At 45.1% G+C, this 25,128-nt stretch overlaps 1 protein-coding gene across 1 annotated transcript; it reads right to left on the bottom strand.

The window, feature by feature from the left end:
* Positions 1–211: 211 nt before the first annotated feature.
* LOC113427550 (uncharacterized) lies at positions 212–16,103 on the bottom strand. Its single transcript, XM_087943731.1, has 7 exons — positions 16,027–16,103; positions 12,248–12,362; positions 9,751–9,853; positions 8,465–8,733; positions 3,202–3,304; positions 1,629–1,897; positions 212–410 (listed from the first exon to the last, which is right to left on the bottom strand). Exons 2-7 carry the CDS (start codon positions 12,308–12,310, stop codon positions 312–314), a joined length of 906 nt encoding a protein of 301 aa, XP_087799857.1. The 5' UTR covers positions 12,311–12,362; positions 16,027–16,103; the 3' UTR covers positions 212–311.
* Positions 16,104–25,128: the final 9,025 nt, after the last annotated feature.

Raw genomic sequence — 25,128 nt, forward strand, 5'->3', positions numbered from 1 at the left:
GTTTCTTCCAACAGTCGGTGCTGAATGCACCCGAAAGGCAATACATTCAGCCATCCAATTTAAAACACGGTCCTTCCTCACCAAAAACAGGGATTTGCTCCCCCCCCCCCCAAATAAAGCGTGTTAAGTCCTCACGAGAGTTTTATTGGCTCCAAGCACGATGCGGGTGGTGGCTTCCTGCCACAAAATCTGATTAATTTTTGGTCTGGTGGTCTGAAAACAATATGGCAAATAAAAGACGCTAGGCAGTCCAAACACCCCCAGAGCTGGTAAAGATCCTGCCATGGAGGACTCCGCCCCCTCCCCACCAGCTATTCGTTGTAGTGCTTGCGCCATTTGGCCGCGGATCGGATCATGGCAGCCGCCACGCCCATCATGCCAATTGTTCCCACAGCTATGGCTTCCGTGACCTGCGAGAAAGGATAGAGAAGAGGTGAAAAGCACATCGCCCGGCTGTGCCCGTTTTACAGACAGTGGCCTGGGAAGACTGAGGAGCGCCTAAGATGGGTGTCAGCAACCTGCAGCTCTGGAGCCGCATGCGGCTTTTGGGCCCCTCTGCTGTGGCTCCCTGTTGGGTGATCCTACCACTGGCTGGCCCCGCCCTTCGCCTTCCCCTCCCAGTCACTCCTCACCTGGCCTGAGACACAAAAAAACAGAAATGAGAGGGAGGGAGGGAGGGAGAGAGACTTATTTCCCACAAAAACCACATGTGACTGGGTGGGAAAAACCTGGGTAGGCATGGCAGAAGAGGGGTGTCATGTGAGAGAGGTGGGAATGACGTTGAGAGAAGAGGACGAGGAGAGAGGAGAGGAGAGGAGAGGAGAGAGAGAAGAGAAGAGAAGGAGAGAGAAGAGAAGAGAAGAGAAGAGAAGAGAAGAGAGAAGAGAAGAGAAGAGAAGAGAAGAGAAGAGAAGAGAAGAGAAGAGAAGAGAAGAGAAGAGAAGAGAGAAGAGAAGAGAAGAGAAGAGAAGAGAAGAGAAGAGAGGAGAAAAGAGAAGAGAAGAGAAGAGAGAGAGAAGAGAGGGAGAGAGAGAGAAGAGAGGAGAGAGAGAGAGAAGAGAAGAGAGAGAGAAGAGAGGAGAGAGAAGAAGAGAAGAGAGAGAGAAGAGGAGAAAGAGAGAGAAGAGAAGAGAGAAGAGAAAGAGAAGAGAGAAGAGAGAGAGAGAAGAGAAGAGAAGAGAAAGAGAAGAGAAAGAGAAAGAGAGAAGAGAGAGAAGAGAAGAGAAGAGAAGAGAAGAGAGGAGAGGAGAGGAGAAAAGAGGAGAGGAGAGGAGAGAAGTTGGAAGAGTTGGAGCTTGGAAGTTTTCTAGTCATTGTAGACTCAGCTCTATTTATCACCTCTGCAGATAGTCCTCAACTTACAACCATGTGCTTTTGTGTCGGCTGTAAGCCGCCGTGAGTCACCATGTGCAAGTAGGCGGCAATATAAATTTTCTAAATAAATACATTCACTTAAGAACTGCATGATTTACTTAAATATGCAGGGATTCGCTTTAACATCCAGGCCGAAAGAGGTCACAAAATCAGGCCCTGCTCGTTTTAACAACCGCCTCGCTTAGCAACAGAAATTCTGGTGCCCCGTTGAGCCTCGTCAATCAAGGACTACCTACACCCATTTCTCCCCGTACCTGATCACTCATCGCAATGCCATATCGCAACTCCATGACAAAGTGTTCGCAGTTGTGGCTGGTCAGGTTGTAGGGCATCTCTCTGCCCACCAGCTCTTCCGCCCGCTCCAGAGTCTTGGTTAGGGGCAGGGGGGGATACGTATGATCGTGTTTGTTGTTCACTCGGTATTGGTCATTCCGCACCACCGTTTCCAGCCAGTCTTTCTTAACATATGCTCGATCAGACAAGACCGCCAGGACGCTGGCGGCCCCGTTCGCAAGACGGTCACCTGCCGGGAAGAAAAGAAGGAAGAAGGTTGCCTTCACACAACACACACACAACCCCGGTTCACAATAGACACTCGCCACGGTCACGTGGACTTGCAACACCCCACCAGATTGGCCATCGCTGCTCCGCCTTGGCAACTGTTTGAGGATGCTGGGAGGGGACATCCATGCTTCTTGAAGGAGAATATTTGCAGCTCAGGGTTGAAATGAGGGGGGTCTTTGGTGCTCTCTGGGCTTGGTGGTTTTCTTGCAGACGTTTCATGACCCAACTAGGGAACATAATCAGTGCTAGAAGGGAAGGAGGGAGGGAGGAGGAACAGGAGGAGGAGGAGGACTAGAGGATGTCCTTGGTGCTGTCTGATTTTGGCTGTTTTCTTGCAGACATTTCCTGATGCAAGTAGGGACATCATTAGTGCTAGAAAGGAGGAGGAGGAGGAGGATTGTCAGGTCCTTAATTTCCTCTGGATGGTTTCTTGCAGATGTTTAATGACCCAACTAGAGAACTTTGTCAGTGCTAAACTAGGCTAGAACTGATTTTATCTAGTTTGCAGAAATGTCTGCAGGAAAACACCCAATCTCACAGAGCACCAAAACATCTTAAACTTTTGATCTTTTTAGTTTTTTTAAAAGTTAAAAGAAAAAACAACAACCACCAATATTTGGGCTTAAATGAGATTATTCCGCATCCGTTGCATCATTAACACAGAAGCTGGATATTCCTTTTATTCCTTCCTTCCTTTTTTTTTCCTCTTCAAAGTACCAGCTGCCCATCTCACGTGGCTTACAATCTGCTAAAACGTTATTACAAAAGTCTCAGGCAGTAAGACAATGGACACAGCATTTTAAAGATATAACAATATACGGAGACGTGTTGGACTGCAAGCTTTCTAAACCCCTTTTCATCTAGGCTAATCCAGTGTGAAGTAACCAGGCTGAGCTGAGAACAAGGCCCGGCAAAATTACACGGGGAAGTGAATTAAACGTGAAGGAGAAACACTTTTGGCTGCACGCAGCAGACTTTAATTTGGTTAGTGGATTAACCCATTTTCCGTGCTTTCACAATACGTTGAAATGGAAACTAAGGAGCGCTGGCACTGAACAATCTCCCCTGGTGAGGAGGCCATCACTAGGTCTCTTAACTAACCTAGTTAACGCCTGTTGGGCCACCCCCTGAGCCCTCAGCCCTCCCCCCCACTATCTCGGTGGATGTCCCACTGAGATAATGATGGTTAGTTATTATTTGATCCACCAGTGGAGTCCCAAACACCCTCATGCTGGGCCTGTTAGGGTTTCCATGGAAACTCACATTCAGGGGCTAAATGTACAACCTTGCCCTCTCCGACATAGATACCCCAGTGTTGATAGCAAGAACGGAAAATCTCAATCAGGTCTCCCGGTTTAATTTCTTCCTGAAAGATGGAAAAGAAACAGAGGAGTAGAACGTAGAACGTAGAACGAAAGGTCTTGGAAGTCTTCCAAACCAACCCCCAGCTCAAGGCAGGAAATCTTACACCATTCTTGGTCAAATGGTTGCCCACTCTATTTTTTGAAAACCTCCAGTAATGGAACGCCCACAAACTATTTTATTGAATAATTGTTCTCACTGTCCAGAAATATCTCCTTAGTTCTAGATTGGGTCTCTCTTTCATAACCTTCCAACTGTTACTTCCCCTCCTGCCCTCTGGTGCTATGAAGAATAGGTCAACCCCTTCTTCTCTGTGGTAGCCCCTCAAGTCCTAGAAGACACCCATCATCTCCTCCCTAATCTTTATCTTCCATAAGACCTACCTAGCTCCCTCAACCCTAACGTACCAGACACATAAAAAATGGTGGCCTTTGGGCCTCAAAAAAATGAGTTCAAGGTCAACTTTGAAAGGGTGATGTGGTCCATCTCTGGTCCAGGATCTGTTTACAAAGCTTTGTTCCATCCTTAGCTTTGTTCAATTTTCCCCCCCTATTTTTTGCAGCCATTGCCAGCTACTACCTTCCCTCAAAATATCCTCTTATTCAAGGGAACCTACTGTCAACTCATAAATCATGATTTAATTAGAGTGATTGCTGGAATGCTATTATCCATGTGTGTTCCTGGGTAGTTTTACTTGCAAGTTATACTGCACCCACTTTGATGGGGTTTACTCAGCAGTAAGTGCAAAAACACGAATCACTTCTGAACGTATCTCTCCAACGTCCTGTTGAAAATCCTAGCTTGCATTCAACCCTTGACTCCGTTGGGTGTGACCTAGAGAGATTTCCATGATTGTATTGTTATTTTATTTATTCCATTTCAATAGTCCCCCAATTCAATCCAGTGAGTCTGGGAGACTCAGATTCTAAAACTGCTAAACCGCATAAAAGCATCCAGAAAATAAATGCATATACAACAGCCAACTATTGAAATGTTGACAGGGAAAAATATTAAACATATCTCCTGATGTTCCATCAGGGGATATGACAGAAAGGGGAGACATGATATTGGGGTTCAGGCACATCAAAAGAAGTCATAAGGAAGGTGCTTAGGAATCTTCTAAGGAATTTGGACTAGAGATAATGATCAGAAGTTGCAAATACGTAGATTTTGTTTCAATGGAAGATGAATATTGATTTCCTGATGGAACGTTCTGCGTTTATAGAGGTAGTGGGTCCTGCAACCCTAGAATCTTCTAAAAAGAGGCTGGACAGCCAACCTTCATGGACAGTTGACTTGGTTTTCCTTCAGAAGATGGGTTGGTTCCAATTTTATAATTCGTTGACTTCCCGTCAATTCTTTGACGGACCGTTGCATGACAATGCAAGACCAACTTTGGTCTTCAAAGTTGGAACAGGTTCTGTCTACCTTCCGGGGTTCAACCATGGATTCTGCAGCACCAACATGCCCAGAAGAGCAAGTCTGATGTCTCCTAACCCGAAGCCACCGACTCAGATGCTGATGGCTCTGAGACGATGGGTTAACATCTCCAGTAAATTGTTGTCTGGGCAAGATAATGAAATAGATGGTCCAAGAGAGGGCATGGCTCATTGGCTGGCGGGGACCCTGAGCACAATCACTCCACATTACCACATTTTGTTGCAGTTCCCACTGTGTTGTATTGACTTATCCAAGCACCTCTCAACAGGAAGCAAGCAAACCTCTGTTCTGCAGATATCACCAACAGCAAATCCTGTTGTCTGCCTTTAAAATCAAATCAAGGGCTTTTAAAAGGAGCATTCACAAATGCTTATAAGTCCTGGGGATATGGGAGAGACAATATCCCCTTCACCCACTGGGAAAGGACTCTTAGTTTAGTCAAGGCAGGTTTGTTTCAGCACCAGAGATCTGGAAACTGTCAAATAACAAGTGCTGTTGTTGGGGTTTTTTTGGGGGGGAAGTGGGGGGTGTTGTTCCTTTTTTTGAATGATGTCGTTCAAATCCGAAAAATTCTGGCCCAGTTTAATTTACTTGGTTTCTACTGAAAGATCTTGAACTTTAAAAGGAAAACATCCTTCTGTTTGTTGTTGCTGCTTTCTTTTTGTCTGATTTTTGCCTTTTGGGGTTTTTCATCAGAAACTTCCCAATGGGCCCTTCCTGTTTCTGTTGCTCCATAAATAACTTTCCAAGAGGTGCAGTATTTCTTGTGATGTTCTGTAGTGATTACAGATAGTAGACGATTCGTTTAATGACCATTCGGAGTTACAACAGCACTGAAAAAAAAGTGGCTTATGACCATTTTTCACACTTATGACTGTTGCAGCATCTCATGGTCACATGATCAAAATCCAGGCGCTTGGCAACTGGCTCGTACTTCTGACAAGCTAAGATCAATGATTCGCTTAACAACCGGGTTACTAATTTAACAACTGCAGTGATTCACTTAACAGCTGTGGCAACAAAGGTCGTAAAACGCAGCAGAAAAGATAGTTCAGCAAATGGAAATGTGAGGCTGAGTTGTGATTATAAACCGAGGACTACCTCTGTATTCTTTATTCTGGGAGCCGCTTGGCCTGAAAGCTCTTCCTGAGTTGTAAAGGAGAATAAAACATTTTTTTTTCTAAATAGTTAATACTAAATAGCAATGTTCTGGCTCATTTGGGACCTTCTGCGGCTTAACTTCTGGCTGCAAATCAAATTCTGAATTTGCTTGCCAGATTACCACTTTCTGAAACTCAAGTGGACAGCATATTTCAGAACCCAGAGAGGGATGGAGCCCATCAAATGGCTAGTGTGGTCTGATGTCGGCGGGGTGGGGGATAGGAGTTTGGGGTTTTTTTCCCCCCAAATTTTGTTCTTTACTCCTTTATTTGATTTTTTTGTTAGTTTTTTTAATTGTTTTTTTATTTTTATTTTTGTTTTAAATAGGGTTTTACATTGTGTAAGCTGCCTCGAGTCGCCACGGGCGAATAGGCGGCAATATAAATTCAATAAATAAATAAATAAATAAAAATATTTCAAGAAGAAGAAAGGTGGGCGGGGGGGGGAGAAACTGTTGTGGTTAGCCGGTAGCAGGTACAGATGGCTGAGGAGAGCGAGGACTCAGATGAGGGGCCAGGACCATCAGGGACTGGACTGCTGCCGTCAGAGATTGTGAGGGCTGGCAGCAGCGATGAGGAGGTTCCCGAGGAGCCTGGGCCAAGTGTGCGTGCGCACAGGATTGCTCATAGGAAAGAGCAGTTACAACAGCACGGGCAACTCGGGAGCAAGGCTGCAAGGTAATGAGCCCTCCTTCAAGAAGATCAAAGCCAGCTGTGAAACTAACTTTCTTTGCAGAAGGCAAAGACGTTTTGAAACCTCAGCCTCGTGGACATTGCAGTATCCTGAGTTTGTATTTGAAGATTCTTGTATCGCAAATTATTTCTTGTCTGTTATCTTTTGGCAAGCCTCGAACAGCTTGGCAAGGCTTGTGCTTATCACAGCTAATTATTTTGTAAAAGCATCACAAGATTTTTGTTCTTTTCGGATAGTGTTTGATTTGTCGGAAAAGGGCGTGGGTCAGAACAGAAACAGTCTTAGCAACCTGGACAATGTTTTTTTTTGGAATGAAATACAGGTAATTCTTGATTCATAACAGTACATTTAGTGACCTTTCAAAGTTAGAGTGGCACTGAAAAACATGACTTTTTAGGACCGTTTTTCCCCTCAGGCGCAACCTTTGCAGCCTCCCCGTCATCACGTGATTAAAATTCAGACGATTGGCAACTGACTCATAGTTATGACTGTTGCTGTTGACGTGATCCCCTTTTGCGACCTTCTGACAAACAAAACCAATGGGGGAAGCCCGTTTCACTTAACAGTTGTGTTCCTAATCCTTATCAACGGTGGCGATTCGCGTAACAACCGTGGCAAGATAGATTGTAAAATGGGGCAAAGCGGATTTTGACAGACGTCTTGCTTAGCGACATAAATTTTAGGCTCAATTGTGGTCGTTATGTCACAGATTACCTGTATGGCTTTTTTTCTGACCACTAGGAAACAAACATTTGCAAAGGAGAGGCGAACCTCATTGGCTCAGTTTTTGGCCAGTTGTTGGTTATATTTTTCAGACATAAGCATGTCTCTCCCATTGACTGCGGAAATATTTCTTCCCCGTTACTAAAATGCATTAGCAAAAATCCTCCCCAAATGCACGCCAGGTTGACCAGCGTGATAGATTGGTACATGCATCATAAAAATTGATCCATTGATTAGCTTGTGATATTTCGGCGCTCTTTGTAAACAAAAACAGCAAGTCTGGTTTAATTTTAGGTCTCTTTTGCAGGCTGGCATGGAAGTCTTCCTTTCTACCAAAACTACAGGTATAGCTTAATAGGTGCTTGCTCCTTTTTAGGGCGCCCTCCAAAATTTATCCAAGGAAAAAGTCCCATTTAGCTCAGAGGTAATTACTTGCGCATAAATGTCCATGAGATTGCACAGTTTAGAGTAAAACTCACTGGCCTGAATAGCAGGGCTCCATAATTATGCAAGGGATTGCGCTGTTCAGAGTGACTTACAATGGTTCCCTGAAGGCAGTCCTCAACTTACAACCATTTGTTTAGAGAAACTGAAGCTGCAACAGCACTGGAAAAAGTGACCTACAACTGGTTCTCATATTTATGACCCTTGCAGAATCCTTATGGTCACGTGATTTAAAATTTGGGCGCTTAGCAACCGGCATGTATTTAGGGTCGTTTGCAGTGTCTAAGGGTTATGTGGTCATCTTTTATGACCCTTCCAACTGGCTTTCAAGGGAGGGAGGGAGGAATGAAGAGAGGGAGAGGGAAGGAGAGAAGGAGAGGGAAGGGAAGGAAAAGGAGAAGGGGAAGGGAAGGGAAGGGAAAGGAAGGGAATAGAAGAAAGGGAGGGAAGGGAAGGAAGGGAAAGGAAAGGAAAGGAAAGGAAAGGAAAGGAAAGGAAAGGAAAGGAAAGGAAAGGAAAAATGGAGAGAGGAATGACTTTGTATTCTGCCAAATGAGCACTGAATGAGGAAAGGCTTCTCTAACCAATATACTCCACTGCCGTGCAAGCCCCAAACTTACAAATCGCCCAAACCTCCCTTCCCTTCTGTATGCGCAACCTGGCTACCCTCCCCCTCACATGTTTCCCACGCAAGGCCACGCACCTGTTCACTCATTTCTGGCCCATATCGTAGCTCCATAACAAAATTTTCACAGTTTTGGCTGCTCAGGCTGTACGGCATCTCCTTTCCGACCAATTCCTCCGTCTGCCACAGGATCTTGGAGAGGGGTAGTGGTGGGTGGGTCTCGTCATGTTTATTATTCACTCGGTACCTGTCCTTCCGGACCACGTCTTCCAGCCAATCCTTCTTTACGCAAACTCTCTCGGATAAGATGGCCAAGGGGTTGGGAGAGCCATCGGCAAAATGTTCACCTGGGAAACAGGAAGAAAAGCTGCCCGAATCAGCAAAAGACCGAGTGGTGGGATTCAAATAATTCAACGACTGGTTCTCTGCCCTAATGATTTCTTCCAACAACCAGTTCACCAAACTGGTTGTTAACAACCAGTTCTCTTGAACCGGTGTGAACTGGCTGAATCCCACCACTGAAAAGACCCTGGGCAACGAGGAAATGACATTGGGTTCCATCTCCATGCCAAGGTCACCCCAAATTTGCACTGGCCGTCCTCCAAAACATAACGTTCTCCTTCTGTTATATTCAAGAGTGTATTGGTGCCACGCATTTGGCTTTGGCATAGATTTTGTGACCTTTGACAACAATAAAGTATTATTGCTTAACAGAATAATAGAGTTGGAAGGGACCTTGGAGGTCTTCTAGTCCAACCCCCTGCTCAAGCAGGAGATCCTATACCCTATATAGGAGGCACACAGAGCCATTTATGCGGTCACACGAGCCCCAGCCAAACTTACCTGCACTGTGCATGCCTCCCAGCTGATTTTTGGCCCATTTGAGGCCTTTTTGGTCCTCCTGGAGGCTCGAGGGAAGCCTCTGTACCCTCGGAAGGCTGAAAACTGGGCCTTCCGGAAATACCGGAAGTGCCGAAACGGTCCTGTTTTTTTGGCCTCCCGAGGCTGCAGAGGCTTCCCTCGAGCCTCCGGGAGGGCAAAAAAGGCTTCAAATAGGCCAAAATTCAGCTGAGAGGCACACCCATGTGCCGTGCAGGTAAGGGGCAGGAGGGTTGTGTGTGCATTCACGGGGGGTGTCGCATTGCATTGTGGGTGCCGGTTTGGCACGCCACAACAAAAAGGTTCGCCATGACTGCCCTATATCCCATTCCAGACAAAATGGCTGTCCGTTCTCCTCTTGAAAGCCTCCAGTGACGGAGCATTCACAACTTCTGGAGGGAAGCCGTTCCGGTGGTTAATTGATCTCGCTGATGGGGGAGTAAAAAGCCATCCTCTTTCCCACCTCCAGGGATTAAAATACTTACATTCAGTTATCAAATGGACCACTTGCTGCTCCCCTAGGTATAGGGCCCAGTGCTGGCAAGAAGAACGGAATATCTCAATAATGTCTCCTGGCTTTAATTCCTCCTGGAAGACACAAAGGTCTCAACTCAGTGGCCATCACTACACCCCATCTGTCCTCTTCCTATTAGCGAGTTCAATGGTAGCTCTTGACTTACAACTATAACTGGGACCAGCTCCAAAGGTGCTTTTTTCAAGAGGCAACTGGAGTCTTCCTTGAGGAAAAAAACAAAGTCCAGGCATAATGGACAAGGTGGCATCGTACACAAGGTGTGTGAAATTGTGGTGTTTTTTTTTTACTTTGTTCTCATCTGACCAGATTCATCTTTAGCACCAAACCTTCTCGCTCGGTTTTCTCTTCTTTCCAGCTGTTTGTTGCCTACCTTCTCTGCATGCCAAACATTGCTGCACATATGGGGTGCACCTTCCTTGCCCAATAAACCTTTTTTTTCTTTTGCAAAGATCATTTTTAAAGAGACAGGCGCCTTCCAAAACACAGAGGCGAAATTCACACTTCGGAAGGTTTGCTATGGTGCTGTAGCATCACCTGCCGGTTATGGGATTTACTGCAGGAGAATAAAAGATCCAACCCCAAACCCCACCCCACCTCCAAAGAGAAAATGCTCGGACTGAAATTTGGAGCCTGCTCTTCTAGCAAAAGAAAAAAAAATCCTCTCTATAATCCCGACAGGTAGACTATGCTGAGAAAGGAAGGTTGATTTATGCCACCACAATCATTCAAATTGGAAAGGTACTTATAAGCCTCTCCTAAATCCAACAAATATATCAGAAGTTTGGAGGTCTACTACAATAACAGAATAACAGAGTTGGAAGGGACCTTGGAGGTCTTCTAGTCCAACCCCTGCTCAAGCAGGTAAACCTACACCATTTCAGACAAATGGTTGTCCAAACTCTTCTTAAAAACTTCCAGTGTTGGAACATTCACAAGTTCTGGAGGCAGGTCATTCCACTGATTGTTCTCCATAATTCCAGGTTGCTTCTCTCCTTCATTATAGTTTCCATCTGTTGCTTCTTGTCCTGCATTTTGGTGCTTTGGAGAATAGCTTGACTCCCTCTTCCTTCCGGCAGGCCCTCAAATATTGGAAGACTGCTATCATATCACCCCTAGCCCTTCTTTTCATTACACTAGTCATACCCAATTATAAAGGGGCATAACGTTGCAAAACCTGTCACGGTAGCCCCCAAATCTACCAATTCAGGGCAATTGCAAATCGGGGACAGGAGGGAGAGAAATGCATTGCAGCAAGCCAGCAAAATACAATTCTGCCTCCAAAAATAAACACACATGCCCAAACCCAGAAAGACTGACAAAAGTGTGCCAAAAGTTGGCCAAGCCATGTTCCCATTTTACAGATGAGGAGGACTGAGGATGAGAGCTAATTGAGGCCTACGAGCAGAGGTGGTATTCAGCAGGTTCTGACCAGTTCTATAGAACCGGTAGCGGAAATTTTGAGTAGTTCGGAGAACCAGCCAATGCCACCTCTGGCTGGCCCCGCCCCCATCTATTCTCCTCCTCCCATTGAGTCCCAGCTGATCGGCTGGGTCTCCTTTGGTTGCCCTGCACAGGAGAATGGAGCTGGAAAGCAGGTTAGTGGGGTGGGGAGGAAGGGGATTTTATAGTATTCTTCCCTGCCACGCCCACCAAGCCACGCCCACAGAACACCACGCCCACCAAGCCACACCCACAGTTGATCGGCTGGGTCTTCTTTGGTTGCCCTGCACAGGAGAACAGAGCTGGAAAGCAGGTTAGTGGGGTGGGGAGGGAAGGGGGATTTATAGTATCCTTCCTGCCACGCCCACCAAGCCAAGCCACGCCCACAGAACACCACGCCACCAAGCCACATCCACAGCTGATCGGCTGGTTCTCCTTTGGTTGCCCTGCACAGGAGAACAGAGCTGGAAAGCAGGTTAGTGGAGTGGGAGGGAAGGGGATTTTGAGTATCCTTCCCTGCCACGCCCACCAAGCCACACCCACAGAACCGGTAGTAAAAAAATTGAATCCCGCTACTGCCTACGAGGTCATGGGGTGTAAATGGAAAAAAAAAAAAAAAGGACATTCCATTTTATTTTCTGTTGCTAAACAATCCATGAAAGCTGACGGCTTCCTGCACTGAAAATCGATTTTTTTTTCCCCCCCAGACATTTATCAGTCCAAATCTCTTCTTTTATCACTGCTCCAAGCAGAGCCTTGCAGGTAACCCAGAATGGGTCTTAGAAGCATAAACAGGATCAGAGACAGGGGGGGGGGGGAAGCAAATGTTGAATGTTTCTTCTGTTACACTTCAACCAATATTTCTGTTCAAATGCCAGCCACTTGCAGTGCAGAAACATCTGTTCAGTCCCTTCTTTTAAAAAAATAAATAAAAATTGGCTGCTTCTTTCCCCCTTTTCCAACCCACCCCCCTCTTCTCCCCGCCTTGTTCCTGGCCCCCCATTTACCGGCTGGGCTGGGTTTTTAACCCTGATAAAAAGGGCTGACTTATTCTGCTCCTCCTCATTCATCTTGGCTAGGATGTCCTTGTCTTTTCTCAGTGCCGACTTCCTACGGGCATATCTGGAGAGAGGGAGAAAAAAAAAACAGAGAATAATTCCTGTTTCTTTAGTGAAATCTTTCCCTGGAGCCCCTTTAGCGCGATTGGGGTGGACCTGTGTTGTTGGCCAGGGTCCCCTTCTCTGTCCTTCTTCATTAATCCCACTCGCTTTCCTCCAAATCTTGCCCTGCCATCTGGAGTTTTTCTTAGCGCTTTTCAGGGGGAAAAATGGAGATGGAGGAGGAGGAGGAGGAGGAGGAGGAGGAGGAGGAGGAGGAGGAGGAGGAGGAGGAAAAGAACTGTAGAGTCATTGGTGCTCTCTGAGTTTGGTGGTTTTCTTGCAGACATTTCATTACCCTACTAGATAACATCATCAGTGCTATGAGGAGGAAGGAAGGAGGAAGGGGGAGGAAGGGAAGAGGGAGGAAGAAGAGGAGGAAGAGGAGGAGAAGAGGAAGAGGAAGAGGAAGAGGAGAAGAAGAAGAAGAAGAAGGAGGAGGAGGAGAGAGGAGGAGGAGGAGGAGGAGGAGGAGGAGGAGGAGGAGGAGGAGGAGGAGGAGGAGGAGGAGGAGGAGGAGGAGGAGGAGGAAAAGAACTGTAGAGTCATTGGTGCTCTCTGAGTTTGGTGGTTTTCTTGCAGACATTTCATTACCCTACTAGATAACATCATCAGTGCTATGAGGAGGAAGGAAGGGAGGAAGAGGAGAAGAGGAAGAGGAAGAGGAAGAGGAAGAGGAAGAGGAAGAAGAGGAGGAGGAGGAGAAGAAGAAGAAGAAGGAGAAGAAGAAGAAGAAGAAGAAGAAGAAGAAGAAGAAGAAGAAGAAGAAGAAGAAGAAGAAGAAGAAGAAGAACAACAACAACAACAACAACAACAACAACAACAACAACAACAACAACAACAACAACAACAACTCCCGCCTTAGGCATGACAGCCACCTGTTCTCTGTCACGAGAGATTTATATACATAATAAAAGCTGGATTAAAAAAATAAAATGATAATTGGGGTGCGAATGCCCGTGGAAGCAGCGTGGCATAATACCGGGGTGCCTCGAATAAAGAAACTTTCCTTCTTCCTTGGCACAATCCTCTCTCCACCCACCAGCAGAATCCCTGGATTTCTCCCCTCGCCCATCATTCAACCCCAAAAGAAAGTCATACTAAAGAAATGCCCCCCCCAGACCTACCCAGCCACAGTCACCCCACACCCCCAAGCAGCTGCCCCCTGCTCTCCCAAAAGAGAAATCCACAAGGAATTCTCCATCAATCTCTGCCTAAAGCAGAAAACCAGAAGCCTCTTTCTGGGTGGGAGGAAGAAACCATCTGAGAAATGGGGGGAGGCTGAAAAGAACCTGCTTCTCCCCCCCCCCCCAATGTGGGAAGACTCACAAGTCTAGCAGGCAACCCAAACCTTTGAAGACCGGAAACTCTCAATGTGGGCCAAGACCAAACTTAGTAGTTTATCTCCACCCCAGTGTTACCTCAGCCATGAAATCACTGAAAGGCTGTGGTTAAACCATTGTTTGCTCAGTTCCAGATGCAAGGGACAAGGACTAGCCCTTTGCCTTACCCTATAGCAGGGGTGTCCAACCTTGGCACTTGAAGCCTGGCGGACTTCAACTCCCAGAATTCCCCAGCCAGCTTTGCTGGCTGGGGAATTCTGGGAGTTGAAGTCCGCCAGGCTTCAAGTTGCCAAGGTTGGACACCCCTGCCCTATAGGGTTGTTGTTTTTAAGCAGACCTGGCTAAAGCTGCTCCGCAGCCAGCTCTTGAGTCAGCCTTAACTATCACTGTAGAATCTCAAGCAGCAAAGTTGCCCAAAATTTAGGGCGGATTAAATCCATTCAAGATGCCTTTTCACATTTTAACACAAAAGCTTTTAAATGTTTTGTTTGTTTTGTTCCAAACCCCCCCTTTTTTTTTTTTTTTTTTTTTGGTTAAAGGGAGGAAATATCAAATGAAGGGAACTGTGAATTATGGCATTTATTTGTGAAAGCAATTTTTGCCAGCAAATTAAAAAGAGCTCCCATCAAGATCCCCTGATTTTGCAAAAGCATTTAAATTTAATCAGTTGGCACAAAATGATTAATCGCCCCAATTAATATGCATTTTCCTTCGCCCTGATTAGTTTTGTCTCTCTCTCCTGGCTTCCCACTGCCTCTCTCTTCTACTGAAATTTAGATAGGGAAACCCCCTCGGGGCTGAGACTTTTTGTCTGTGCAAAAGTTCATAAATATAGATAGCAAGGGATTCCTTTCCTTCTCTTCCCGGCCCTGTGTTTCTGGGGGAAAGAATTCCTGCTTGGGTAGAAGAATTAGGAATCCTGGCCCATCATTCTGTGCCATATACATTTTGGGGTTGTGTTTCTTGGCACGTTTCAGATGGGTGGAAATTCAACACCCCAAATTCCCCAACCAGCATGCTTTAAGATGGGTGGATTGCAATTCCTAGAATCCCCCAGACAGCATGCTTTAAGATGGGTGCACTTCAACCCTCAGAACTGGAGAGGAAGGAAAGGAGGGAGGGAGGGAGGGAGGGAGGAAGGAAGGAAGGAAGGACATGGAGGGAAGGAAGGAAGGAAGGAAGGAAGGAAGGAAGGAAGGAAGGAAGGAAGGAAGGAAGGAAGGAAGGAAGGAAGGAGGAAGGAAGGACATGGAGGGAAGGAAGGAAGGAAGGAAGGAAAGTCATGGAGGAAGGAAGGAAGGAAGGAAGGAAGGAAGGAAGGAAGGAAGGAAGGAAGGAAGGAAGGAAGGAAGGAAGGAAGGAAGGAGGGACATGGAGGGAGGGAGAGAAGGAAGGAAGGACATGGAGGGGAAGGAAGGAAGGAAGGAAGGAAGGAAGGAAGGACATGGAGGGAAGGAAGGAAGAAAGGAAGGAAGGAAGGAAGGAAGGAGGGATACGGAGGGAGGGAGAGAAGGAAGGAAGGAGGGAGGGAAGGAAGAACATGGAGGGAGGGAAGGAAGGAAGTAGGGACATGGAAGGAGGGAGAGAAGGAAGGAAGGAAGGAAGGAAGGAAGGAAGGAAGGAAGGAAGGAAGGAAGGAAGGAAGGAAGGAAGGAAGGAAGGAAGGACATGGAGGGAAGGAAGGAAGAAAGGAAGGAAGGAAGGAAGGAAGGAAGGAAGGAAGGAAGGAAGGAAGGAAGGAAGGAAGGAAGGAAGGAAGGAAGGAAGGAAGGACATGGAGGGAAGGAAGGAAGGAAGGAAGGAAGGAAGGAAGGAAGGAAGGAAGGAAGGAAGGAAGGAAGGAAGGAGGGGCACGGAGGGAGGGAGACAAGGAAGGAAGGAGGGAGGGAAAGAAGAACATGGAGGGAGGGAAGGAAGGAGGTACATGGAAGGAGGGAGAGAAGGAAGGAAGGAAGGAAGGAAGGAATTGAAATTTGGCGATATTGTCACTGACTCTCCAAAGTGGCCAATTGGGGCTGGGGGTTTCTGACATTTTTTTTAATGATCAGAACCCCCAAATCAAGAGAGAAGAACTGGACGATGAGAGGTCCCTAAAGCAAGGAAGAAAATATTTCAGACCCTCTCCCCAAAGGCATCCCACCTTGCTCTCCTGGCTGGCCCAGATCCAAGTCACCCTAGACCCCAGCCTGGGTCCAGCAGAGCGGGAGGGAAAAGGGGGGTACCCATCCAGCCAGCTTCCCACCCACCCACCTACCCACCCCCCCAGTACCTGCAATGGGCGCTCACTTTTTTTCCTGTGGCAAATGAATTCACCTCCCATTTCCTAGCTGGTGCTTAGAGTGACATAATAGGGCAGGTGATACCTCACCTGTTACCAAGTAACCAAGGAAGACACTCATGTCTAGGCAAGTGAATGGGTTGGGTTAAGACAGGGTTTGCCGTTTGAGGGGTTTCTCGAGCTGTTGCCTCCCCCCACTCACCCCCCAAAAATTGGAGACTTTTATTTTTAAATCAGGTGCTTAATTTGATGATACTATTATTATTATTATGAGCCTCGGTGGCGCAGTGGTTAGACTGCAGTACTGCAGGCTACTTCTGCTGACTGCTGGCTGACTGCAATTTGGCAGTTCGAGTCTCACCAGGCTCAAGGTTGACTCAGCCTTCCGTCCTTCCAAGGTGGGTAAAATGAGGACCCAGATTGTTGGGGGGGCAATAGGCTGAGTCTGTAAACTGCTTAGAGAGGGCTGGAAACCACTATAAAGTGGTATGTAAGTCTAAGTGCTATTGCTTCTGCCCTCTTTCATTCTTTCTTTCTTTCTTTCCTTCCTTCCTTCTTTCTATCTTTTTGTCCTTCCCTCCCTTTCTCCCTCCCAGTGGTTAGAATGTAGTATTTCAGGCTAACTCTGCTGACAGCCAAGAGTTCGATCCTGACCGGCTCCAGGTTGGCTCCATCCAAGGTCATTCAAATGAGGACCCCGATTGTTGGGGGGCAAGAGGCCAACTCTGTAAACCGCTTAGAGAGGGCTGTGAAGCACTGTGAAGCGGTATATAAGTCTGAGTGCTATTGATATTATTTTGCAGATTGTCTGGAGATCCCTGGACACAGCTCCCAAATTCCAGAATCCAGGCGGTCTTATGCAGTGGCAAAATATAATCCCATTCTTCCTGTTGCTGTTACCGTTGGTAAGTGAATCACACAGTCATTAAGCGAATCTGGCTTCGTCTACGGGCTTTGCTTGTTGGAAGCCAGCTGGGAAGGTCACAAACGGTGCTCACATCAGCCTAGGATCTTTTATTTTATTTGTTTATTACGAAATTTATTTGCCGTCCATCTGCTATCAAACAACTCTGGACAGCTTGCAACATGTTCCATCCGTGATAAATATATGGATAGTTTCCAAATGCCCTAAATTTTAATTGCGTAGCCGTGAGAACGGATGGATGAATCGTAAGTCACCTTTTTTACTGCCGTTGTCACTTTGAACTGTCACTAAATGAATGGTCGTAAGTCAAAGACTGCCTGCAGTAGATTGTGCGATTGTGACTAACAAGCGCAGATAAAACACAAGGGCAGTTTTATTGATGGGGAGAGAGAACGGGAAAGTTTCAAGGACCTGTGAAAAATTGCAGACAAACCGCTTGGGAGACGCGGAGTTAGTGAGTTAAGAGAGGTGTTTTCTGATCCAAATACAAACGAATTTATGTAAAAATTCAGAATAGAGCTGGAAGGGACCTTGGAGGTCTTCTAGTCCAACCCCCTGCTCAAGCAGACTATTTATTTATTTATTTATTTATTTATTTATTTATTGATTGATTTGATTTGTCAATTGTTTCCAAGATAATAAGTATAAGTGTATACATAGTTGTGAATACATGAAATGGGTATATATAAGAAAAAAATAAAAGAATAAGAGAAACAATAGGACAGGGACGGTAGGCACGTTGGTGCGCTTATGCACGCCCCCTACAGACCTCTTAGGAAAGGGGTGAGGTCAATGGTAGACAGTCTAAGGTTAAAGTTTTTGGGGTTTGGGGAAGAGACTACAGAGTCGGGTAGAGTATTCCAGACATTGACCACTCTATTGCTGAAGTCGTGTTTCCTGCAATCAAGTTTGGTGCGGTTTACTTTGAGTTTGTATCTATTGTGTGCTCTTGTGTTGTTATGGTTGAAACTGAAGTATTCATTGACAGGTAGGACATTGCAATGTATGATTTTATATACCATGCTTAAGTCAGACCGAAGACGGCGTAATTCAAGGTTTTCTAGTTCTAGAATTTCAAGTCTGGTGGCATAAGGTATTCTACAACGAGTAGAAGAGTGGAGAACTCTTCTTGTGAAATATTTCTGGACTTTCTCAATTGTGCTAATATCAGATACGTAATGAGGGTTCCAGACTGATGAACTGTATTCGAGTATTGGTCTAGCAAATGTTTTGTATGCTCTGGTTAGTAGTGTGATATTACCAGAGAAAAAGCTATGTAGGATTAGGTTAACAACTCTTAATGCCTTTTGGCTATGTAGTTGCAGTGGGCTCTAGCACTTAGATCATTAGAGGTGAGTATTCCCAGGTCCTTTACAGAGCTTGGGTCATCAACAAGATCTTGACTATTCAGCTTGTATTTTATTTTCTGATTTTTTTTGCCAATATGTAAGACAGAGCATTTATTTGTTGAGATTTGAAGTTGCCATTTGTTTGACCATTCAGATACATAGTCAAGATCTTTTTGTAGGGTAGCAGTATTGTCTGTGGTATTGAACAGCTTTACATCATCAGCGAAGAGAACGCTAATTGCTCTTAATATGATCACAGAGGTCGTTTATGTAGAGTATGAAGAGAGTTGGTCCTAGAACACTGCCTTGGGGGACACCACTATTGACAGGTACTGGATTTGATAGGACGCTCCCGATTTTGACCATTTGTTGTCTGTTTGACAGGAATGCTTCTATCCAGTTATTCAGTTGTCCAGATATACCATAGGATTTTATTTTTAGGAGTAGTTTGTCGTGTACCACTGAATCAAAGGCTTTACAGAAGTCTATGTAGATTGCGTCTATTGCTTTGCCCTGGTCGAGTTGTGTCGTCCATATGTTTTTGCAGTGTAAGAGTTATACCATTCCAGACATTCTAGAGAGTCCAGTCTCTTCTTAATAACCTCCAGGGATCGAGCACCTACAACTTTTGGAGGCAAGCGGTTCCACTGGTTAATTGTTCTCCATTGTTAGGAAATTTCTCCTTAATTCCAGGTTGCTTCTATCCTTGATCAGTTTCCATCTGTTGCTTCTTGTCCTGACTTCAGGTGCTTTGGAAAATAAGGGATCCCCCTCTTTTTTTGTGGCAGCCCGTCAAATATTGGAAGCTGTTATCATGTCACCCCTAGTACAGTGGTGGGATTTGTTTTTTTTTAACTACCGGTTTTGTGGGCGTGGCTTGGTGGGTGTGACAGGGGAAGGATACTGCAAAATCTCCCTTCCCTCCCCACTCCTGGAGGAAGGATACTGCAAAATCCCACTCCCTCCACACCCCACTAACCTGCTTTCCAGCTCTGTCCTCCTGTGCAGGGCAACCAAAGAAGACCCAGCCAATCAGCTGGAACTCGGGAGGCGGAGAATCGGTGTGGGCGGGGCCAGTCAGAGGCGGGATTTGCCGGTTCTCCGAACTACTCAAAATGTCCGCTACCGGTTCTTCAGAACTGGTCAGAACCCGCGGAATAGCACTTTTGCCCTAGTCCTTCAATTCTCTAGACAAGCCAAACCTAAATCCTGCAACCATTCTTCATATGTTTTAATCTCCAGGCCTTTTAAATCATCCTAGTTGTTCTTCTCTGCAGTTTTTCCCGAAGTGTAATGTCCCTGCCGGCATGGATTTGTGCCACCCTTTTGCTCTGGATGTCTGCGCCTTCTGTTACACATTTGTGCCTAGATGGTGATTTGTTCACAACCACCCCCACCCCCGCACAAAACAAACGGGGAAATGGGATGAACATCAATCTCTTGCTAGCTATAAAGCCCAGTAAGTAATGCCTTATTTATGAATTCATCTTTGCAGCTAGACACTTGAAAACAGCCTTGTCCTTTCTGTTCTCAAACAAAACCCTCCAAGCATCTCACAAACTTAATTTTTAAAAATGAAAGGGAGCTAGTAAGAGTGATAATGAACACATAAGCGTTATAATAACTCGAAATGCACTGTAAAATCGCACAACTAAACAAGATAGTGTTTTATTTTTTAACAAAAATAGTGACAAGCTATAAGAGAGAACTCCTTATTCCATCGGGGAATTTGAATTTGGGGGCCACGACAGAGAAGATTTGCCCCCCTCCAAAACCACATTTCTGTAATCCCCCTTTTGTGGACTGATTTGAGGACAGGTTAAAAAAAGACCCAAATCATTTTTTCTCTCTTCCCTACCTCTATGCCAGCTGTTGGTATATTTATTAAAAGTTCCCATGGTTACATGGGAAAAGAAAACTAAAATCATGTTTTGGTGACCTCATTTGCCATTTCTCTTTTTCTAATTCCAAACTTCTAATAACCAAGTTTTAAAATACATGATACAGAGCAGTGTTTTTCAACCTGAGCCACTTTAAAATGTGTAGATTTTAACTCCCAGAATTCCCCAGCTAGCGTGTTTTAAGATGGGTGGACTTCAGTTCCCAGAATTCCCCAGCCAGCATGCTTTAAGATGGGTGGACTTCAACTCCCAGAATTCCCCAGCTAGCATGTTTTAAGATGGGTGGACTTCAGTTCCCAGAATTCCCCAGCCAGCAGGCTTTCAGATGGGTGGACTTCAACTCCCAGAATTCCCCAGCCAGCAGGCTTTCAGATGGGTGGACTTCAACTCCAAGAATTCCCCAGCTAGCTAGCCTGAGGGATTCTGGAAGTTGAAATCCACATATTTTAAAATGATCAAAGTTGACAAACATTTATATAAAGGAAAAACGATGGAAAAAAACACACCATGGAAATAAATTATCACTGAAAATTATCATTTAAGCCAGAGAATAACAGAGACACTTGCTGAGGTCTCCTGAGCTGGATTCAGATTGCAAATAACAAAACCTCAAGGGTTTTTTTCTCTCAAATCTTCCTTCAAAAAGAGAGATGTAAAATATCCAGACTGGAAAAGAAATTTCTGTTTCCTTTATTCTGACTCCAGAGACAATCAGCATTTCGAAGCACAATTTGGATGGAGTCATTCAAATGTGAAATCAGCTAATTGCATGATTCTCGGGTGGGTATGATGATGATTTATAGTAAAGAACTAAAGACGACAGGATATTGCAAATAGGGGTGTAGACTAAGGCACCCCCTCCCCAAAGGAAGGGAGATAGAGGCTGTCCTGATGTTCTTGATAACCCCATGAAAAACCAATATAGGATTCCAAGGCACTGAATTTTTTTCCCCATCTATAAATCTTTACAGCTGCCACTGAACAAGAAATGAATGTTATTCTCAATCAAACATGTCCTTCGCACAATATCCTGACCTTTTGCAAGTTTTCTGGAGAATATTAGATTGGGAAATGTCGGAGCAACCTGGCAGAGAAGTGAGCTTTGAAATGTGCCCGCCTGGCAATGGGGTTTTTGTCTCAGAAGCAGACTAGCCCAGTCTAGAGACCAAAATAAAAGGTTACTGAGTAGCCAAAGGACAGCTTTGAGCCTTGTCCTGTTGTTGGACAACAACGGTCTGTTGACAAAGAAAGCCACTGGCGCTGTGGAGAAGAGAAGAGAAGAGACATCCACAGTTAGTCCTTGATTTACGACCTGGAAGAGACATAGCTGTTTCAATAAGTTGCAGACAGAAAGAGACACAGCTGTTTTAATAAGTTGCAGCCAGGAAGAGACATGGCTGCTTTAATAAGTTGCAGCCAGGAAGAGACATGGCTGCTTTAATAAGTTGCAGCCAGGAAGAGACATGGCTGCTTTAATAAGTTGCAGACAGAAAGAGACACAGCTGCTTTAATAAGTTGCAGACAGGAAGAGACACAGCTGTTTTAATAAGTTGCAGACAGAAAGAGACACAGCTGTTTTAATAAGTTGCAGACAGAAAGAGACACAGCTGCTTTAATAAGTTGCAGCCAGGAAGAGACATGGCTGCTTTAATAAGTTGTAGACAGAAAGAGACACAGCTGCTTTAATAAGTTGCAGACAGAAAGAGACACAGCTGTTTTAATAAGTTGCAGCCAGGAAGAGACATGGCTGCTTTAATAAGTTGCAGCCAGGAAGAGACACAGCTGTTTTAATAAGTTGCAGACAGAAAGAGACACAGCTGCTTTAATAAGTTGCAGCCAGGAAGAGACATGGCTGCTTTAATAAGTTGTAGACAGAAAGAGACACAGCTGCTTTAATAAGTTGCAGACAGAAAGAGACACAGCTGCTTTAATAAGTTGCAGCCAGGAAGAGACACAGCTGTTTTAATAAGTTGCAGACAGAAAGAGACACAGCTGCTTTAATAAGTTGCAGCCAGGAAGAGACATGGCTGCTTTAATAAGTTGCAGCCAGGAAGAGACATGGCTGCTTTAATAAGTTGCAGACAGAAAGAGACACAGCTGCTTTAATAAATTGCAGCCAGGAAGAGACATGGCTGCTTTAATAAGTTGCAGACAGGAAGAGACACAGCTGCTTTAATAAGTTGCAGAGGGGAACTGCGTTTGCATTGAATCTAAAACCTGGCACAACTTATGAGCACCACACTATGTCCCTGCCAGCCCTTCAAGGTAAATCCGAGTAACAACCCAACGTCTTGTAGATCAGGACTACTTTTATTGTAAAGATGGGGTAACAGAATCCTGCAAGTCTGATTGTGTTGTTCCTTTCCCCGCTTCCCTTTACCTCCCTGAGAATTAGAGGGAGATTTACTTATGTTATATTCCTGTCCTGGACTCGGACCTCTGTTATCTGACCATTGTCTTCATCGTTTCCCTTCCTTCTGTCCCTCAAGGCTGTTTCCCCACTTATATTCATTTAACTTCTTTCTTTATTTTCCAACCATTTATAAAATAAACCCCATATCATATAATATTCCGTTTCTTCTTGTTCTTTAATTGCCAATGTTAATCTGTTCATTTCTGCACATTCAAATGTTTTCAATCACCTCTTCCTCTGTCGGAATTTTACCATTTTTCCAATTTTGAGCAAATACAATTCTAGCTGCTGTTAATATATGTATAATTCGATATGTTTTTTTGTTTTTTTTACTATAGTTTTCGGGTCAGCTAGGGCCAAATCTATGGGGCATTTCTTTTAGGTCCCTGGAGATATTGTTGAGAGTGGGGGGGAAGAGTTGTTGGCTCATATTTCTAGTGTCTTTGTTTTGATTTTCCATAAATCACTTTTGTCCACGTGGTCCTTCAAAAGCTCATTTCTCACCAGGGCTTTTTTTTTTTCAAACAAGAGAGGATGACGCTGGGTATGTGATCCTGGCTAAGCCAGTTTGGAAGACAAACTTAGCTGATCAATGAACCTGGTTCACACAGCAGAGTTAATCCCCTGCCATCTTCTCGACCAGAGAATTCGATACTGTCACAGAACTGCCTTTGATCTGCCTTTGATCCTCGGCTGTGCTTCCATCCATCTCTGGATGACACAGACAGTTTCTCTTTTTTACAAGTAGGACTCTTTCCCAATTAAAATCAACTAAAACCGCAGCAAAATCCCACCAAGGTGCAAGCTCCTTGTCAGTCACTGAAAACAAGATCTGAGCTATGTTATTTAAATTATTTCAGGCTGATCATGGCTAACTGTGGCAGCCTTGGGATGGTGTCAACCCCTTACATGCTTGGGGTTTTAATTGGGCTTCTCCAGTTCATAATGGACCACTGCTCTCTGGCTCCATTCCATAAGTAATGAAAGCTGCCCTGGGTTTTCTGAGAAAATCCAGCCTTGTAAAGTAGACCAGATCAGGAAAATGACTTCCTAGGAAAACTAAACCTCTATGAAATATTATTGTAGAATAACAGAGTTGGAAGGGCCCTTGGAGGTCTTCAAGTCCAACCTAAGGCAGGGAAACCCTACACCACTTCAGACTGGTTTCTACTTGAAGGCCTCCAGTGACGGAGCATCCTCAAATTTTAGAGGCAAGTTGTTCCACGGATTAATTGTTCTAACACTCAGGAAATTTCTACTTACTTCCAGGTTACTTCTCCCCTTGATTAGTGTGATGACCCAGAGTGGGATACAAAATCAACAAAGTCACAAAAAACAGGTGAAACCCCTTTAATTCCTTCAACTTGGCTTTAAAGCTCCAAATATCCGTGACTGGAGACAAAAAAAAACTCCCCCACAAACAGTTGCAAAAAGGAGGAAATGCCGTTTAAACTAAAAATACCTATAAATTATAAATAGAAAAAAACAACACAAACCACACTGAAGCAATTAAGGGAACCAAGCAAGATAAGGGCTTGAAGACATCGGAATACACACTGGGAAGGACACCAAACTCAAGAGAGGAAAGACAGACCAGAGATATTTCCACGCTTTGTTTCCAGCACTGGGCCATGCAGAGTTTGTCCTTTTAAACAGTCCTCCCAGCTGCAGCACGTGAAGGGGATCAAGGCCCTTTCCTCCCCCATAGACCACCCCATTTACGTTTCTCCCTTATCCTCTCCTCCCTGTGTGCCCTAGGATGGAGAGGGGATGGGCCTGGCTCTTCCTCTGACTGCCCAACTGGCCTGTGCCCTTCCCCAGTTTTGTCCACAACCTCTGGAGCCACACTTCCACTCCTTGTCACAGGGGCATGACAATTAGTTTCCATCTGTTGCTTCTTGTACTGCCTTCAGGTGTGTCCCTCTTTGTGGCAAATCCATTCCTTCAGCACCGTCATAACTTTGGATGGCTGCTGAAGAGGGCCACATTAAACACTGCAACCGTCATAAAGATGAACCAATTGCCAAGAGTTCTGGATTTTGATCCCGTGACTATGAGGAATGCCGCAACGGTCGGTTAAGTGTGAAAAAAAAAAACACGTCACTTTTTCCAGTGCCGCGGTTAACTCTGAATGTGGAGAACTACAGTACTTGCAACTTTCCCTGTTCATGAATCCAATTTTTTTATGAAACGAAAAGGAAAGACCGCTCTCCAGAGCCAGCCAGGGACCAGAAGAGGTGGATATGGTGATGGTTGAGGTCATTCATCTTGAAGGCCCCTCTTGACAAATCCAATGAAAGATGTAAGGGAAGCGGCAGCCCCGTTGTGCTCCAAATTAAACCCCAGTTCTCAGATGCTTCTTTTTTTTTGTTTTCCTTGTGTGGGATGTTAGCACCCACCCCTCTCCTAGAAAAAAATGAAATATCCTAGGAAATATTAAAAAGGCAGAATATTTCCCCTAAAAAGAAAAGTAGAGGCAGAAACTCAGCACCCCTCCACACCTTTGCTAATGGACTCTGACC

The sequence above is a fragment of the Notechis scutatus genome, chromosome 14 (assembly GCF_049901735.1).
Source record: "Notechis scutatus isolate UNSWTSFEM ecotype Mainland chromosome 14, rNotScu1.2, whole genome shotgun sequence".
NCBI classification, from domain to species: Eukaryota; Metazoa; Chordata; class Lepidosauria; order Squamata; family Elapidae; genus Notechis; species Notechis scutatus.

Bases quoted from the DNA above. Each gene is read 5' to 3' on its own strand.
- LOC113427550 (XM_087943731.1), bottom strand. From the start codon at position 12,310: ATGAATGAGGAGGAGCAGAATAAGTCAGCCCTTTTTATCAGGGTTAAA. The intron at 1,898-3,201 runs GTGAGTTTCCAT...TCTTCCCGGCAG, and splicing joins TGTACATTTAGCCCCTGAAT to GTGACCGTCTTGCGAACGGG. The intron at 411-1,628 runs GTACGGGGAGAA...CCTTTCTCGCAG, and splicing joins GCATTGCGATGAGTGATCAG to GTCACGGAAGCCATAGCTGT.